This window comes from Psammomys obesus, unplaced genomic scaffold, assembly GCF_907164565.1.
Source record: "Psammomys obesus unplaced genomic scaffold, mPsaObe1.curated_primary_1811, whole genome shotgun sequence".
NCBI classification, from domain to species: domain Eukaryota; kingdom Metazoa; phylum Chordata; class Mammalia; order Rodentia; family Muridae; genus Psammomys; species Psammomys obesus.
The window spans coordinates 22,283,398-22,303,189 of NW_026596079.1; the positions used below are offsets into that span (position 1 = coordinate 22,283,398).

At 43.1% G+C, this 19,792-nt stretch overlaps 1 protein-coding gene and 1 long non-coding RNA gene across 3 annotated transcripts in view; both read right to left on the bottom strand.

Moving 5' to 3' along the window:
- Positions 1-17,311, bottom strand: part of Mal2 (mal, T cell differentiation protein 2) — a 27,004-nt gene extending 9,693 nt beyond the window's left edge. For both annotated transcript variants that reach the window (XR_008722358.1, XM_055626514.1), the window contains exons 1-2: positions 17,062-17,311; positions 2,788-2,958 (exon numbers count right to left, since the gene is read on the bottom strand). Coding sequence is in view for 1 of the 2 variants with exons in the window: in XM_055626514.1 (XP_055482489.1) it covers positions 2,788-2,958; positions 17,062-17,193 (303 nt within the window). In the remaining variant the exon portion in view is untranslated. The remainder of the gene's footprint in view (positions 1-2,787; positions 2,959-17,061) is intronic.
- LOC129690713 (uncharacterized) lies at positions 16,121-17,029 on the bottom strand. The gene is made up of 2 exons (XR_008722359.1): positions 16,805-17,029; positions 16,121-16,366 (listed from the first exon to the last, which is right to left on the bottom strand). It is a non-coding gene; the product is annotated as an uncharacterized LOC129690713 (long non-coding RNA).
- Positions 17,312-19,792: the final 2,481 nt, after the last annotated feature.

Consider the following 19,792-nt stretch of genomic DNA (forward strand, 5'->3'; position numbering starts at 1 on the left):
ATATATATATATATATATATATATATATATATATATATATATATACAGGGTGTCATTTTGCTAATCAGAGTGGCCTTGGACTTAAGACTTTCCTGCCTCATGCTACACAGTGCTGAATTATGGCTTTTCGTCATCAGGCCCAGCCTTCCCTTAGTCACTTTGATATGGAGGTGCAATTAAGACAATGGGAACACTTATGATTTATAATGCTACAAATGGTGGGAAATGCAAAGGTTAGAAAACCAATAAACTGCTAAGAATACTTTAGTACTAAAAACATAATTTAATACAAGTGGAAGGAAGGATATCGTATAGATGGATAACTGTCTAACAAGACCAGGAATGATGCCCAAAAGTACTTGAGCACTTAAAATGTACACACATCAACCAACTAGAAAGAGTACTGGATGCCGCAGGATCCTGGAGATATTTCCAGATTGAACACCCAGTTGCTAGGCAATCAGGAGAGCCAGGAGTCCCAGGGGAAGGGCCTGGTGGTGTGTGATGCAGCATTTGGGAAGAGCCAGCAAGATGGACAGTGATTATTAAGAATCCTGTAGTTCCAGTAGGGGCAGAGTAGAACAAAGTCGCCTTGTACCATCTTTGAGTGTGATTCTTGAGGGACTAGCTTTCCCTTGGTAACTTTGGAGATTAGCTGATTCACTCTCAGACCTTCTCATGAGAAAGCCCGGCATTCAGAAAGAGGAGATGAAGCACCTCTCTGTCCTAACTAAGGACTGTGGATATTTTCACATGATCGATAACAAATATTGAAATTAGGGAAAATGTAGGGATACACTAGCAACCTCATAGAACTAGAACACTCAAGGTTCTAACTAATAACCCTCAGTGTCTTTAAGGAAAGAGAACTATTGTCAACTGGTGATTATAACCCAGACACAGAGCTAAGCACTGCGAACATGAAGTTAATATTACCACCATCTTACAGAGGAGGAAATTAAAATTAAAAGAAGTTAACTATTTTGTCCAAGGCAAAACAGGCTTTATACAAAACCCCACGGAGGGCTGGACTATAGCCAGTATAAGGCACTATAGCAGTGCCTTTTTAGTTTCAGTCTGACCCATGCCACCCTTGGCAGTATGCCTCAAAGGGCAGCCCTATTTGCTGGATGTCATTGCTGAAAACATTTGCAATTATAGTGCTTTTTATGTTTCACGATAAAACATTTCTCTTTAACATCTGCCCCCAAAGCTGCTGGGGAAAAGCAGCAAACTCAAAAGCATCATATTAAGATCTGGTGTCAGTTTCAAAACACCCAAGTGTGACTCAGAACCTGAAGGACGTTCCCTATGAGCATCACTAAAGCTCTGTTCACCCTAAGTTGGAATCGTCCCCAGTACTTTCAGAACTCATCCTGGAGGATGAAGGATTAATGGTATGAAAGAGAGGCTCCATACAACACATGGAAATATACAAGTCTATCAACTGCAGTGAACGGTGGCTTATTTTAAACATCAAGTTTAACACCGTGTTGTCAACTTATCTTTCAAGATTCACGGTTTTAATTAATTTTAGAAAAGATCTGATTATAAAATAATCTCTTCTGGACAATGCAGCCACTTTTGATGAGAACTGATAGACTAAGATCAGAAAGAAGGAGAGGAGGACCTCCCCTATCAATGGACTTGGGGAGTGGCATGCATGCAGAAAGGGGAGGGAGGGTGGGATCGGCAGGGGAGGAGGGAGGGCTCATGGGGGGATACAAAATGAATAAAGTGTAATTAATAAAAAAAAATAAAAGATTTAAAAAAAATAATCTCTTCTGAAACACTGAGAAAACAATCTGGAGCTACGTGTTTTATAAAAATCTTGGACAGTCTGTCCCCTTCTGTGTCTGTGCGGTCCCTCGTCTGCCCTTCTATGTCTGTGAAGTTCCTGGGTGTGAATGCAAACAATCTTGAATTGAAAATATTCAGAAAATATGTATGTATACAAAATATGTGCAGACATTCTTCTCTTGTCCTCATTATCCGAACAATACAGTATAAAATCTACATGCAGGGGCTGGAGAAATGCCTCACTGTTTAAGAACATTAATGCTCTGCCAGAGGACCCGGCTTTGAGTCTCAGCACCCACATCATGGTTCTCAACCATCTCCTGGCCTCCACAGTGCACAGACGTACATGCAGGCAAAGCATTCACACACAGAATAAAATGAATAAATCTTTACAAAATACTGTGCGTAGCATTTACAATGTGTTATGTATTCTCAGTAACCTGCAGATGACTTAAAGCTTATAGTACAATATAATGTAGCTAATACGCAAATAGATCTGCATACTTAATTAAAAGTATGCTTAAATATATACAAACATATATAGAACTTGAGAGTCCATGGATGTTAGTATCCAAGGTGTGACGGTATGTCGTGCAATCAGTGCCTCTCTTACTGAGGTATGACTAAACCCATTTAAATATCCGAAGAAGAATGAATGGAAAATTTCAAGACATATGTGACTCAGTTCCCAAAGACATCTGTTCTACTGCTCAGCAATTCATTTGTTGCATGATGTGAAACAGTTTTTGAATAAGTTATGAAAGTAGCACTGTGAATTCTCGGTTCTGTTAGTGTGGGGACTTTACTAACTTAGCTCCCACTGTCCACCAAAACCACACACGGGCACTGCAGTGGTCTCCTCAGGCTGACCTATTCTCTCTTTTGTACAGCAACAAACAGAGCAGGGACTTGGGCATTTCTGAACAAAAGGAGATATTTGTAAGTTTCTTACACTCTCACAATAGACTTACAATAAAAATTTCTTACCAGAAAGTTCCAGTTGGCATCAATCTGAGTCACCATTCCAGAGAGGAACAAGCCCAGGAAGAGCAGGGAAAAGAAGAAAGCTGTCACAGACACAAACATGACCCATCCTTGTAGCAGAGGTAGAGGAACATTGGAGGAAGCAACCAAAATCCAGACAAGGCCCCCAAGTACCTGAAAGAAAACAAAACAGACAGTAGAAGTTTTGCCTCTGAGAACACTTTTATTCAACTTTGTTCTTCCATTTCTTACTGAGGCCCCTGTACTAATCCCTGTACATTTATCACTTTTTCAATATCATTCCACAAGATGTGTTCTTCTGTTAGGTCAAGACCAGCTCTAACCCAGAGCTTGAGTCAACTCAGTTCCTGGATTTTCATGTTGGATTCTCTTCATTACCCAGGTGTTCTCTAGTTGTCTACACACACTTGCAGTGTTCTCCAGCCATCTACACACACCTGAAGTGTTCCCCAGTCATCCACACACACCTGCAGTGTTCCCCAGTCATCCATACACGCCTGCAGTGTTCCCCAGTCATCCACACATACCTGCATTCTTCCTGAGTCATCCACACACCCCTCCCGTGTTCTCCAGCTCTTAATATATACCACCCAGTGATCCGGCTCCTTCTCTAAAAACCACCCTGCTGATGGGCTTTTATTCCAGTCAACATTTTATACACTGCTTGGTCTTCATTTCCTTTTCCTTCCGCTGTCATTGCTTATTAGAGAGTTTCTAAGAGAGGAACAGCTGTAACTCTTTAAATTCCCATGAGCAGTGCTCATTATCCTTTCTTTATTACAGCCTTCTTGTACTTTCAACATCAGTTCCTACCTAGACAATCATAGCTGCAGCTGTTGTTCAAGAGAGTAAGCAATGAAAGCCTCAAACATGTACTAACTACCATGCTCTGGAAATCAAATTTGTACCTTAGGTTCATGTAATAATCGATAGCTAACCATAACATCCAGGTGCTGTACTAAGTTCTGGGAATAAAATCAAGCTGCACTGGCTTCTGACACCACAGAACTATTCCAGGAAATGGACAGCTAAGCAAGTGATGAAGATACTGCTGAACTGGTGCCAGAGTGGGCAGAAAACTGGGCACTTTATTTCCACAAAGTAAATGCTCCAGTTGCAGATCTGCATAGTTAGGAAATGTATATCAGAAGTTATAAGCCCTAGGACAGGACTGGGGTGACGTAGAAGGAATCTAGGCAGGAGATGAATCTGGTGGTAATCAGAGAGGAGCGAGGATAGCACCTAGTGCAGGCAAAGAACACAGCTCAGCAGGATGTGAGCACCTGAGCCAAGAGGTAATAGGCTGTAGCGTCTTGAGGACAGGTAGGGAGATTCAGGCCATGCAAGGGCAATGAAGGCCATGCTTGTCTGAGCAGGAGGGAGCATATTTAAGACCTGCCCTTAAAAGGTTTTCTGGCTAGAATGTGAGGATGGACTGTAGCGGGGGGATGTAGGACTGAAGGCCACATGGAATGACAGGATGACATAAGTTACCGTGAAGGTACAGATGGGTTAGTTGGGAATTTCTAGGTAGATGATGACAGCACTTGAACAGATGTAGGGCATGAGAGTCAAAGCATGTAAGGAAAATCCCCAGATTTCTGGCTCAGTGAACAATGATGGCATCAGAAAACAAAAGAGGAGAAATGGGCAATGATACTCAGTCTTCTCCAACTTGCCACTAAAACGAGGAAAGTGGCATGGCCTTTGCAAGACACGGTAGGCTTTTTGTGATCTTACTAGTCCTTTTTATTATTTTCTTTTAAAAATAATTCATTTACTTTTATGTGAATTGACATTTTGCCTGCATGTGTCTTTATAAGGGTGTCAGATCCCCTGGAACTTGAGTAACAAACAGACAGTTGTGAGCTGCCACGTGGGTGCTGAGAATTGAACCCTGGTTCCCTGTTTTTTTTTTTTTTTTTTTTTTATTACAGAAAGTGAAAAAAAAATCCACAGTTCAAAAACAAAGCTGTTTCACGTCTGAGTGGCTGGCCCTGCTGGCCCAGAACATCACTGGATTGTGCTTGAGTCACTAACTCATACCTAATCTTGAAACATTATCTAAAGTAAAAAATTTCTCTACTGAGTTCTACCTATTCTCAGCTACCATTTTTCTTGACACCCTCCCAAGAGGTATTTGTTACCTACTGGACATCATGGGAATTGAATACCTTGGAATTTTTTTCTGTCTTCACTACCAGACCCTCTTGGCAACACTACTTCTTAAATCTCTGCACCAAAGTCATTTACGAATCCCATGGTGATTCTTTTCTAACTACCAGCCAGAGAGTATACTAGATTTGGCAAGACAAAAGGTTTGTTCATATCCTTGCCTCAAAGATGCCTTGGGCAGGTAGGAATCCCCACAGCCCCACACAGGATGTTTTCAATATTTGTTTAGTGAACAAACAGACTAGGGCTAGACTAGCACTGCGAGCAAAACTTTAAGGCCAATGGGCATCTGCACGTGGCTTCATATGTACTTAGGTAAGAATCAAATTATGCAAAAGATAAAATACATTCAAGTTTTAAAATGCAAAGGGCTCAATCCAGGTGTGGTGACACAAGTCTTTAACCCAGGCAGAGGTAGAGGCTGAGGCAGAGGGGCAGAGGGGCAGAGGGAGGAGGCAGAGAGGCAGAGGGGCAGAGGCAGAGGGAGGTAGAGGCAGAGGCAGGTGGATCTCTGAGTTCAGAGCTATGCTGGTCTACAAAACTGAGTTCCAGGATAGCCAGGGATACCCAGAGAAACACTGTCTCAAAAAAAAATTAAAAAAAATAAATAAAATAAAATAAAATAAGATAAAATGGACAAAGGGCTCAATCACATATTTTGTTGATGTACTCTGAAAAAGCATTCTACAAACATAATAAATTACTACTTATGTAATACTGTATAATGACAGTTCAAGTATCCATTTAATAAACATAGTTGTGGTAATATATCTCAATTCCTATTATTTTCAAATAAAAAAATTAATAACCCCCAATATTTTATATAATCCATTTAAGCAATGAATATTAATTTTTAACTGTTACTTTATTAGTTATCATAAGAGTTAAAATACACTTGTTTCTGGAAGAGATTATCTCCTCTCTTATATCACTTAACACATATTTGAAGGCAGTGAGTCTCCAATGCATCAATCTTTTCTTGATTCTCAGCATCTTCTTTCTAGTAGCCTTTCCTTATTCTCTGCCTACAAATGATTTATTTCACTTTAAATACATTTTATAAATTATAAATAATTATTAAATTTCAAATATTTCAAGAGTCATTTACTGAGAAGCTATATGCAAAGGTAATAAGGAATAAAGAACAACTGATCATCGGTTATTAGAACAGGCAAATTGAACAGATAAGCACAGCAATATGACCCAGACAATGTGGTAAGTTCACATCTCTAAGTAATCCTTTGGAATAAAAGTAATATTAATAAGTCTGACCCCAAATAGGTGGGCCCCCACACCTACTGCTAGACAGTGAGCAAGAACACTCAAGAAAAACAAAGCAACGTTCTAACTAAGGAAGAAATACACACCATTAAATCTGATTGGCAGACAGATTGTAGCAAGTGCTATGAAAAGAACTGAGCACAGTGAGTTCTGTGGGATGGGAGAAGGGAACAGAGATGTAACAGGAGGGATCCTGAAAGGTGGGCAGCAAGGCAGATTTGAAGTCGGGCTTGGGCAGGGATACAAACATGCACAAGAAAATATATGGGTTAACTGCTCCATTGAACTCTAAATTATAGCCTTTCCTAACCTCAAGCTTTGAAAAGGGAACTCAGTACTTGCAGAAAAAGTGATCTGATTAGCCCCATTTATGGAGTGTGGGTGGCATGGCAACAGGAGAAGAGAGAGTGAGTGCTAGTCCTTCTTTCTCAATCAATCCCACCCACATAGCAACCCTAGGCATCTATGTGTTTGTTCTGCTCATGGGCTACCTTTGAATGACAGTGGATAAGTGTCATTAAGTTCTCATTTAAGTGAATGAGTGGATGGCACAATTAAGCTTGCACTGGATAGCCATTTTCCCACTTCAGGAGTATCATTGACTGGTAACTGCAAGGCCCCAGGTTTGATCCCAATTCTCTCTCTCACTGTCTCTCTGTCTCTCGCTTGCTCTCTCTCACATATCTTGCTGCTGTCGGAGTCACTATGGCTTTGACACAAGTATCTCTTCCCTCCTTCCTGATTTCCTTTCAAAGAAAGCTACCTTTTCTTCTAAGCTTCTCAACATGACTTTATCATTAATCAGTGAGCTTCTAGTGAGACTGGATGTGCTTGGAATTCTAGTTCTGGGCTTTGGTAAGCTTGGAACATTTTCCAAATAAGTGATAATCTCCAGTGTTCTGGTTTAGGGGAGAGTGTCCTGCTTTTAAGGATGAACAGGAGAGCACTGAAATGGTTAAAGTCTGAGGGAAAAGAGCTGATAAAATATCCTGGCAACAGCAAGTGTGCAAACTGTAGAACAAGGTATTGAAAATGCCATTGTGCACCCACGTTCTCATCTTGGATCTGAGTCCACATTCTGCCCTCATGTCTACCTCTGCCTGCTGCTGTTCCCTAGTGTTCTAAAAAGCATGATAATTATGTATAAAATGAGCTTTCACATCCAATTTCTGTAAGGAACTAAATCAGGGCTCATGGATCCACCCAAGCCTCAAACTCTAACCAAAAGGTTCCTCTACATTCAGGTAATACAGGAGAAAACCCCGAGAAAGGTCCATCAGCTTCCCTATGGTTGGCTGTCCTCATCTTCTTGGCTCAACTTTATGGGTACCTGGCACGCATGTGCTCAAGTATGTTCTGAGGTGAAGTTATTAGTTTGTTCCCTGTTAGGTTTTGAAAGTGCAATGATTTTCTATAGGCTGTCTTGGGTAGTTGTGGAATCTTTTGGAGGTAGGGTATCTAGCTGAGGAAAGAGGGTCACTGCAGGTCATGCTTTGAGGGTCACAGTCTAGACCCCTTTCTGGCTTGAGCTTTCTTCCTACTTCCTGGTTAGAGTCCCAGCTGTACAGAAACCCACTATGCCTCCTCTCCTGTCCCAGGGTGAACTGTACCCCCTCAACTGTGAGTCAGGTATTTTTTTTTTATTATTATCAGAGCTATGGGGAATGAAACCAAGAAACTACTCATTTCTAAAACAAAAGATTTTTTGTTTTGTGGTTTATAATATGTTTGTTAATTACATTTGGGCTCTGTAGACCAGAAACCCTCCTGGTAGACATGACTAGAGACCTCCTCCCATGAGAAAAACAAGGGGGTGGCTATTCACCTACAGACCACACTACAGTGAACCCTCTCAGCTGGAATTGAACCATGTTTTCCCCTAGAAGCAGGGGAAGCTATTGGCTAGTAAACACGGTCCTGGCAAGAACGAGATGTTTGTGATTTTGGCTGTGTGGATTACAGACTTCTCAACCCATCTCTTATTTGGATAGCTCTGACATGCTCCCCAAAAAGTCTTTCATTCTTGCAAATATCTCTTCTCTTTTCCAAAGACACTGGTTTCCTGATATGCTCTGACATTTAACTAATAACTTTCCAACCTACTTGACACCTACACCTTTGTGTACCCGTCTTAAGTAAACAAGCTACTTTCTAATGTTTGAGAGAACAGCAATCTTGAGAGACAAATTCCAAGACCAAATAACCCTAGAGAAAATATATTTCATTATTTAGAATATTTTGTTATGCTGCTATCTACACAGCTTTCCATGCCACCTCTCTTTTGTAGCCAGGTCACTGAATAACCCGCAAACTTGGGAGTAGGGGAATAATTCTGTCTCCTAGAGTGGCTTACAGAGTTGGTATCAGCATGAAGTTGATGGTCATACAATCACAGAAGTATTAGGTAACATATTCTGGGTTCTTATGGCCAAATCTGTTCTAAGAGGTTTACTTTTTTTTTCTTTTTCGTCAGCTTAATCTTTAAAGAGCCTAAGAGATATTATGAGCCCCCTTTTATAGGAAAGTTAGTTGAGAGGCAGAGCTCCCACTAACTTTGCCAAAGTTGCACAGTTAACAAATTGTAGAAGTGGGATTTGGACATGGCAGTGAATTCCTGAGCTATGCTTTTATCAGTATAGTTTTCTGTCTCTTTAAATTTTAGTGTTCAGTCCAGACTTAGATTTCTATCAACTTTCCAAATGACTGTTTCAAGTCATGTAAAACTAGCCAAATGGTAACATAGGGAAGTTTTACCCAAACCTACTGAACCCCTCACCTACTTGTTAAGCGTGTCTGTTTTAATGGGTGCCTATTTATTGGGTGCCTGTTCAATATTATATTTATAAAAATGTTTAATATACCTAGAACTTATCACTTACATAAAGAAAGATTCTATATTTAACTCCATGTTACATACAAATTATATTCTGAAAGGTTTTTTTTTTTTAAAGCTAGAAACATACTTATGTCAAGAGATACAATATTTAGCTGGTAGATACCTTTACAAGACAGGCCATACAATGAAAATGTATTTAAAATGTAGTTGTGCCCAGTGGTAGCCATACTAGAGAATTTGGGCATTCACCTACCTCAAACTTCCTTCATTGTGGAAATGCTCCTTTCCCAATCCCTTTTCTCTGCATTCTAGTCCATTATTTCATCCTGCATACACAAATTGCTGTATAGCTGACCTGTGGTACCATATCTTCCAGAAAAACTTCTCTGGCTGGAAGCCATCCTCAGTGTTTCTGTGGTTACTGGTGCATGTATCCTTTTGACCATTACAACATCTAGATTGAAATCATGGCCTCACATGCCTTTCACTCACTGAGCTGTGAAGTCAGAATTGGTGACATTTTCTTAAATGTTTCTGAACACTAAGAACACAGGAGGCACTTTCTACATAAGGTGTTCAGTTGTATCTTGCTTCAAACGAACATAAACGAATCAGTGAGCAATTAATGGCTCTAAAATAAAAAAAGTGTGAGTCATGTACCTTCAGATCCAAGGAACACATGGCTATCTGAAGTCCAGCCCATTTTATGGTACATGACAGATATCAAAAACAGGTAAGAAGACTACCATGGAGAAGCATGTCCTCAATTAAGTTTTTAGTGATTATTGGCAACAAGCCCCACCTACTACAAGGTCTTTGGACGCAGGGGAAAAAGATGATGGAAAAGCATTCATGTCTTGTAGACATGCTATACCTCCCAAACTCCAATTTTCAATCTTCTTTACTTTCTGGTTTGCATCTGAATTACGTTTGTCAGTGCTACGAAATTATACCTTCACCTCATCTGACTCAAACGGCTATGTCAGTTTTCTAAATAGCTAATGCAAACCCTAAAATAGAAAGCAAATAGTGTAGAAGAGAAATGAGTTCTGGCCTCTTTACATTTGCATTCATCATCTCCTTTGCTTTCTACAGTCTCCTTTTCATGTATGTAGATAGCTCATGATTGTGTAGATTAAAAATGCCTGCATGCCAATGCCCTGGCCAGAACTGCACAGACCATTAGCTTTTTTTTTTTTTTTTTTTTCTTTTGACCGTCCTTGTTCTGAAAGTCCTTACACAAAAGTTAAGAGTGTTAGGCAGGGTTCCTATGAGAAGATTCAGTCCTCCTCCATAAAACAGACCAACCAGGAATTCAGGTTAAACTATCTTACTGGGGAAAATATCAGGATTTTCAATTTTAAAGAGCTTATCTGCTTCCAAACTGCTTCCCTCCACTTACCAGTTCTTCTAGAATATTCTTATACAGTTATAAGGCCACAGCACTTTGTGGCTCTGCATGTGTGTCATAGCTAGGACACCGGCCTGGTACCAGCTCTTCATTATCGATCTTTTAAACTCAGTCACACCCCAGCAGACATGTCAGGCGCACAGCTCTTACCACGAGGCACATTTTTACACAGCAGCACAAACCAAATCTGTTCCCCTTCACTTTTCCACTGGCAGCTCAAGGTCAATCCTTTCAGCAAGTTGGTTTAAAGCTTTCAGAATTTTAGTTCGTATTTCCTACAGGGCTGTGAGTCAGGGAACATGAATGCTGAACATTCTGGCAGTGGCATTGGGTGACTTTCCCTTACAAAAATTACAGGCCCTTTTTCTATAATTGCTGACTGTTAACTCATAGGCACAAGCAAGGGGAAAGTCTTATGTACAGGATAAAAACGCACCTAGAGAGGCAAACACATAGGTTTCTAGGCCTTCTAATCTACTTCAGACAGTGTCTCTTTGCAATCAAAATCCATTTTCTAGCCAAGGAAAGAAAACTATAGATACTAGCACATTTACATGTTAGTAAGACTCAAGCTGGGCATGGTGGTGCACCTCTGTAATCCCAGCACTCGGGGAAGCAGAGGCAGGCGAATTGCTGTGAGTTCAAGGCCAGCCTGATCTACAAAACAAGCCCAGGACAGCCAAGGCTATACAATGAAACCCTGTCAAAACATACAAACAAACACAAGGGAGGGGGCTACAGCTGGGATACAAAGGTAAATAAATCGTAATGAATAAAACAATAAAAAGAACTCAGTATCAGAAAACAAACAAACAAAAACATAAAAACAAGCAAGGAAAGAAAAAGACTATAGTCAAAGACTATAACTGGAGATACCTTCTGGAGTTCTCTGTACTTGCTTCCGGCCCTTCACCTCCCATCAGCCTCCCCGTGTGCTCATCTCAGATACATCTTTTATTTTGTCCGGTATCACTTGAGAGAAAAACCAAGTTCATATATTAGTCAGCCCGCTAAGCCTTAGGGTTTTTCTCCTTTATTTTTTCATCTTTCTTTTTCTTGGTTTTACTTCAAGGTCTTATCAGTTCTTAACTGAGTTATAGTAATAGTAGCACCCACCACTCTACCTACCCCTACATCAACCTACTGTCCTTTTAACCTTAATCTCTATTTTACAAATTTCTTTAGAGATTTCCAAGACACAAGTCTAACCACGTTTAACCCTGTTCTCAGCAGTGCTCTATGCCGAAGAGATTCAAAGCCTGACCTAGATTTTGTCAGCAAAGCACAGCTTCAGTTTTGCTAGCAGCATCTTCCTTCTCTTTTTCCCATCTTCTCATCAGTCATGCCAAAATGCTAACAATTGCTAGAAATTTCATGGTATGGTATTATTACTATTGTTTAAGCTCTGAGGTTTGTGTGTGCCCTTCTTTTTACTTCGAATTTTGTCTCATTTACCATTTCAGGCTAACCTCAAATGTCACTGCCCTATTATAGCTCCCTGTCCTAGCTCTCCACAGTTTGTCCCAGTAGCCAAATGTTATCTTTCTCATAGCATTTTCCTAAGCCTCTCTCAGCATTTCACAAGACTGTAAATGCTTTTTGACTTTTATATCCTGCTACATTTCCTTTTTTTTATTCTTATTTATTTATTTTTGAGAAAAGGTCTCACTAAGCAGCCCTTGGATGGCCTGAAAATCACTACATAAACCAAACCAGCCTCCAACTCACAGAGATCCACTTGCCTCTGCTTCCTGAATGTGGAAATGAAAGGCAGGCAGCAACGTGCCTGGCCTACACAAGTGCTTTTAAAGGAAAGGACTATAATGGCTATTGCATGCTCAGGGCGTAAAGAGAAGGTCCAATGAACAGTGTGCTCTTTGATACATCATTATGTTAAATAAAGGAAAACAATCATGGTCCGAAAACACTACGGTAAGAAACATGTAGAAAATATGTTCTAGAATTCCTCAGAAAGAGAAATATAAACAGTTAATTTGAAGGTGTTTTCTTAAACACTGAAGCTGTGAGATTCACTGAATAAATCAATGTTATTGTTTTCCACAATTAAAAGTGTTATATTTGATCTTTCTTACATATTTTTTTCTTAAATAATTTCATTGAGAATAGGACCCTAACTATGTTGTTCATTCGGAGAGTAAAAATACTCTGATATTACAGCTAGGCCTAGACAGAAAATGCTCTGGTTGTAGTTCACCTTCCATGACAGCTTTTCTTCCCCAAACAGATGTAACTTTTTTTTTTTTTTTTTAATGTATCTCCTTAACTAGATTATACGGGCTTTCAGGTGAGGAGGCTTCCAGATGGTTTTTTGTACACAGTAGGTACTGAATAACTATCCACTCTGGAAACACCAAGAGGATTTCAAAAATGATGACTTTTTGTCCATGGGGACAAGTGTATGCATGGCATGGGTCTGTGCCAGGGTGTACAACCTCGAGTGTCAGACCTCAGAGTCCCCACTTTTGAGATGGTCTGTTTTGTTGTTCACTGATGCCTAGGTGAGGCTCTCTGGCCCTTGAGGTTTCAGGGATTCCATTGTCCCTGCCTCCCTTCTCACACAAGGTGGATGACTGCAAACACAAGCTCCATGGAGGCCAGTGTTTCAGGAGTTCTGGGGTTTGAACACAGGTCCTCATACTTTCCCATCAAGTCCTTTACTCAGTGAGCCATTGTCCTGATCCCCCCAAAATGATAATTTTTGGAGTTAATGTTTTCATCCTGAGCTAAAAAGGCTTGGCTTAGCAATATTAACTTTGCATTAGACTCATATAAAAGCATGGTAAGAATAGGTTAGACCAAAACAAAATGGCTGGCAAGTCAGAAGACCAGTGGTAGAACAGAGCTATCTCAGAAAAAGATTGTATCATGAACGTAAAGTTGGAACAGTCCCCACTGATGAAATAGGTGTTGTGAACTGCCCTACTTGGTTCTGGTGGGCAGGCACTATTTACAGAGAGCTGTGAGTGTGGTATAGTACCAGAGACTGGGATTAAATTCCTTGAGCAAAGTTAGTATGAGAACTGAATTCCAAGACCACAGTTTCATTAGCTGAATTGCCTCCCGATTGATGAAACCATCTTCGCTGAACACAGTTTGCAAAGCTTCAGAGAGCCACAGGGCACAAAGGGAAGAGGTCTTAAAGATAAATGGATTTCAATGGAAGGTCCAAATTTAAAAGGCATTTAGAGGGATCCAGAAACATTAACAGACACTAATATAATTGTTCTCAGTGTGGAGATGACTTAGTGTATGAGACTGTGCCGAAGGGATCCTCACATTTGACAATTTTTGAAGAGGATCCATGGGAGTCTGTGACTTAGGAATCAAAAGGAAAAAAAAAAACAGAACAGAACAAACAAAACACCAGGGCAATAATGAAAGTTAGGGAAAAAGGTGCTTCAAATGAGTTACTTAGCTCTTGTGTGCACTTAAGGTGGGCATTCTGGGCAGAAGACCACAAACGTGGCCTGCTAGCTGCTCTCTTGATGTTATGATCCAGTATCACTAAGCATTCCAGAAGGATGGCGGCCAAAAAAGGAACTGTTGCCTTGGCTCAATGTGGCTTCTCATTTCCCTGAGGTCATTGGTTTCATTGGGACATTTTGATCCTCCCGGTGGGAAGAGGTAACAGGAGGTTCAGAGAAGGGGTAAAAAGATACTTTCGACTTCAGCTTGGGAGGATGTTCAGCCATAAAAATAACAATGTCGGGCTGGAAGGGTAGCTCATTCAGTAAAGTACTTGCACTTTAATCCTGAAGTGCCAGATGTCAGCCCCCAGGATTCACTTAAGAAAAGCAGGTTGTGTTGGTGTGTGATCGTAGTGCTAGGCAGGCAGACACAAGCTGGTCTCCGGCCAGCCAGCCTGTTCTACTTGGCAAGTTAGAGGCCAGGAAGAGGTCTTGCTCATACAGCTCCCCATTTCCCCCCAAAGAGTTGACAGGATGGTAAGATGGCTCAGTGGGGAATAGTGCCTGACCTCAGGCCTGCGAATCTGAGTTTGACCTCTGGACCATGGTGGGAGTGGAGCATCCGCTCCTGGAAGTTGTGGCCTTACTTCCATACAACCATTGTGGAATGAGTCTGCCCTCCCCTTCTCTCAAGAAATAAGCAAAATATAAAAAAGAAACGATGGACAGTTCTTGAGGAATGACACCCAAGGTTCTCCTCTGGCCACCACATGCACTTGTACATACAAGCATGAGCCCTCACACACACACACATACTGAACATGCATGTACACACACAGTGAGACACAGGCACAGGCACACACGTGCATACACACACACACACACACACACACACACACACCAGTGAAAATTCAAATGGCTTTGGAAAGAGACACTTTCTAAGAGTCTGTGCCAGGTTAGGGAAGTTGCCAGAGGAGCAGAAGTGTAAGAAAGCAGGAAGCAAGCCATTTCTTAAAAAAATTGAAGTGTGTGGGATACTTCCCTACACTTCCAGGATCTGATCATCCTATCTGTTCTAACAAACAGAAATATTCACATTTATGAGGAGATTCTCTTTCCTACACAGCCTGGCTCAAAGGCTCTGTCAGTGGGTTGCAGCTACACTGTGTAATAGAATCTCCAGGGAACCTTTAGAAAAATTAGTTGACTCTGGGTGCTCCCCTGGAGGTTCTGATTTAATTAGTCTGGGCTGGCAACAGTACTTTCAAAAGCTGCCAAGTTATTAAGTACAGCAAGAGTTGAGAACTAACTAGTGTGGTAGATAGGAAAAGGAGATAAGACACCGGGGGGAGGGGGTTCAGTAAGTCACCTCTTGGATTTGTTTAGCTTCAGAACTAAATGGTGTTCCATAAAGTGTAGCACATCCACATGTGGGTCTTGAGTCCCATCTGATTTGGTAACACGTGGGTAGGACTTCCATGCATATGTTTTCATATATGCGTACACATGTATAGTAGAGACCAGCATATCAAATTTGAGTAGCAGACATCTCAAATGTATACTTCTGAGGAGGATGGGGCTACCTCTACCAAAGGTTAGGCCATGAGTCTATGCATGTGGGTCTTCTGTAGATTTCAGGATAAGCAGCAAGTACGTGAAGATGTGGGAAGAACTCGTGAAAGAGGAAGCAAGCATGTAGGACTTGAAGAATGTGGGCAGGAAGGGAGCCCAGAATCTGGGAACTCTTTCTCTGCAACGCTTCCTGACTTAAAGGCTGACTTAAAGGCGATGTCCCTCCACAGCCAGGAGGCGGGTCCATGCCATCTCCTCCCGGTCTGTTCCTCTCCTTGCAATGCCTGCGACCATCTCAGTAATGCCTATGCTGCTGAACTGGGATCCAACCGGAACCCACACCGGGGTCTTCCTGTCTTACACATACTATCTGATCACAGATGCCACAGCCTGAGACTCACTCACTTGGGTCTCTTCTTTCAGATTCAAATCTGAGCTAAACCTAAGGTGACTTGGATACCTAAGCAAAACGGGACAGAAAACCAAGGTTTTCAGCTCTGCAGCAGCACAAAAGGGAAGCCCGAGTGACCCAGATCCAGGTTATGCAAACTTGCAGGATGAGGGTTGACATGAAAACCCCAAGCAGAACAAACAAAACCAGCCTGCAGGAAAGACGCTGCCTTGCTGACATTTCTTTCTATTTGACATTCTCCTGGCATGATGCAACCTCAGTTGCCCAATTTATATTTGCACTTTCCCCCCCTTGTCCACAAGGAGCTTCAAAAGCTCCCAACTCCACAGCATTCCTTTCAGAAGTTCAAGTGTCCAGTTCAACAAGGTTGCAGGGCAGGCCTGTGACATCGACTTGACTTTGGGCAGAGCAAAGCGTTCTGAGTAGGCTTGGAATTCTCAGGTAAACTGGAAAAGGACAAGGGGCAAAGGCAAGATTTGTAGCTGATGGCCCCACTTCCACCTTGCCCCACCGTTCGTTCTCACACCCACTGGATTACACACCGCCAGCTGCACCTACAACCTCACCTTTCTCCCTGCCCTGTTCTTCCCCAATTCAAAGGGCACTGACCTTGGCAAGGGTGAGTCGGATGAAAACCGTGCCCAGGCTTCAGCCTCCTCCTCCTTTCCCTGAGGCCTCCCGCCCAGACTTTCCACATCCTAGCAGCTTCCTGGCCACCCAGTCATCAATACACCTTTCACCACCCAACAAAATGGCAGGTTGGCGACAGGAGAGGCGGGGAGGACGCTGGTTCCACCAGCCAAGCTGAGCCCCTTTCCAAAGCCCTGAGTCCTCAAGACCCCTCCAAGCTTAAAGAGGAGAGGGTTCCTGCCCAAGTCCCTAACCTTGGGCCCCTAGCCAGCTCGTTCGTTCTCTAGGACACATTTCCATTCCAGGCCGGCGAGCAGGTGTCCGCGTAACAGGTGCCAGGCAAGAGGCCCCGGTGCAGCGTGGAGAGGACCCGACACCCACAGCAGGAAAAGACCACTTCTAGAGAAAGAAGGCTGAGCGAGGGCGCAGAGGGACCGCCCTGGGCCGGGGGCAAGGATGCTGCCTATCCTTGCTCCCGGGGCTGGATCGTCGCCTACGCTGCCCCACTTACAATCTCTAGGCAGACGAAAGCTCCCGAATAGGTCCGCAGGATGTCGGGGCCAGCGGGCAGGGTGACCCGGGGAGCCGGGAAGGACACGGCGGGGTTCGGGGGCGGCGGGATCGCCGCTCCGCCGGCCGACATGCTGCTGCCGCTGCTACGTCTCCGCGCGCCGCCGCCGCCGCCTCCCGCGTCCCGCCTCCGCCTCCGGGGCTTGGCCGCCGCCGCAGCCGCCGATCCGGTCCGCGGGGTCCGGGCGTGCTGCGCGCCGAGAGGGTGTGGCTACGGGCTCTCGGTGGACAGGGCCCCGCCCCATCACGTGGGCTCAGGTGAGCGCGCCTCCGCCCTGGCGTTCCCGAGGGTCACCGGCACAGGTGCGCTATGCCCCAGCCTCAGCGCCAGCTCCGCAGCACCCCACGCCCGGGATCTTCAGATCCCACCCGTTACCCCTGCGCTAAGTGTCCGCCGCGTCCCACCTGCCCATCCCACCTAAGGCTCCCTGCTGGTCCTCAGCCACTTTCCCCAGCTGGGTAGGGTGGCAGAGGCTGTGACTCAGAAGGAAAAGTCCAAGTGGCCAGGCACACCTGGAGAACTGAGTACCTGCTAGAAAGGGTAATTCTAGTGGGATTATGAACCCAATGCCAGGGTCGTGTGGCGCTTTGGAGTCAATGGCAGTGGGTGCCCTGAGGGCTGCTTTGAGCCGGTCCTGCTCTGTTCCGGGGAGATCCGTGAAAGGATGTCCTCCAAGGATGAACAGAAGCGCTCTTTAAACTGTAGCTTATAGGACGGACAGCAGCTATCCCCCCCTCCCCACCCCCAGTTTAGACCCCTTCTATTTCACCCTCAGAAATGAACTCTTTGCCATTGCTTTTAAACACTTAAAAGATATTAAAAACAAAAAAACAAAACCAGGATGCTGCTATATGGTCTCCTGCCTCGGTTCACCTCCCTGAACCCCCAGTTTAATCTTGGTTTCCGTGTCAACGTTTTGTAAGTGGAATAAAGGAAGAGTCATTTCTCAAAGATCATCTGAAGATAAGTTCTACAAATCAGCACACACGCAGATCAAGTTGTTTTTACAGAAAGCTAGGCCCGGCCTGGGGCTCCAGGCCTGGAATCACAGCGCTTCTCAGGCTGAGGTCATAGAACTGCTGTGAGTGTGAAATCGGCAGTAATAGGAAAGCTAGGGGTGCTTAGAAGACCCCGTCAAGCAATTAAAAACAACCAAAGCTGTGCAAACATACCTGTGTGTTTATTACCTACATTTGTACACACACACACACACACACACACACACACACACACACACACACACGCCAATATCAGACATTCTCCAAATTGAGCCTTGTTCTGGTCTATCAAGTTTAGCTCTTGAACAGTGCGTCACTTCCTACGTGGATCGTCAGCAGGTTTTACCCTGTCTTTATTGTTTTAATAAGCGAAACTCATAGGTGTGGTGGCGGCACCAGAGGAAAAGCCACAAAGGAGGGTGTGATGAAACCTTTTGTATGCACTTCCTCTCACCCCCACCTGTTAGTCACCAATTTCTGGCGTTTTGTGTGTGGTGTTTTCAAGTTTTCTGCGTTGATTTGTTTGATCAATGAACTTTTCTGTGCCCAGACCCTGATTGGCAAGAAATCTTTATGTCTTATTTTCTGCTTAGGAAGCACTTAAAGGATGTTCAAAGGTGAGGCCACTTCAGAGAATTTGTAGTGGAAATGCAGAGTAACTGCATACAAGATATTCAAAGTATTGTGAGTGAACTTGAAATGACCTCGGAGTTTCCAGACCAATTAGTGACCTAATACCTCAAATACATTTAAAGTTATCACGAAAGAGAAAGCTTGGGATTATATCCTTCCAGCACCTGCCTTGCCATATGGCTTTCCCTGCCCATACCTAGTTTGGTTTTCAGTATGGCCGGGAGAATGCAAGAGACTGCTGTGTACCTCTCTTCTTTATCTTTGGTGATAAAGTTATCACCAAAGAGAAAGCTTGGGATTATAGTCTTCCAGCACCTGCCTTGCCATATGGCTTTCCCTGCCCATACCTAGTTTGGTTTTCAGTATGGCCGGGAGAATGCAAGAGATTGCTGTGTACCTCTCTTCTACTTTAGCGTATCTGCGCAGAAATGAATGCTTTTCTGGAATGGGCTCCCTTCTCATGATCACTATCTGTACCAGTTCTTTTCTTGATGATACCAGTTTCCTCTTCACAATGGCAAAATCTCTAAGCATCCTTTCCCTCAATGCTTATTTCTTTCTCCACAAAATTGACCCAGAGTTTTTAACAGTGTCACCTTTATCCATTTCCGTGACACCCAGAGTACCTTACTTTTCTTGTAGATTTCCTGGGCACCCTTATTGAATGGTTATTTTTTTTTAATTATTTGCTGTACATATGGATATTGAATCTGAGATTGTTGCCCATGCTAGGCAAGGTACCTCTCTACTGAATTAAAACCACTTAAGCTCACTTTTAATATTTTGTGGACAAGTCTTGCTTAAATTGCCCAGGCTGGCTTCAAACCATATACTGCTGCCTCAGCTTCTGAAACAGCTGGAACTACAGAGACTCTCTTTTGTGCTGAAGTCAATGTTCACACCTGCTGACATTTCTACCAGTCCTGCTTCACAGCTCTCTGCTGTCTTTATAAAGGTCAACCACATCTGGAGCCACTTTACCACTGGGAAATTTGTGAGTGCCATGCTTTCTGCTGGACTCTCCTATTCATTTATTTCTC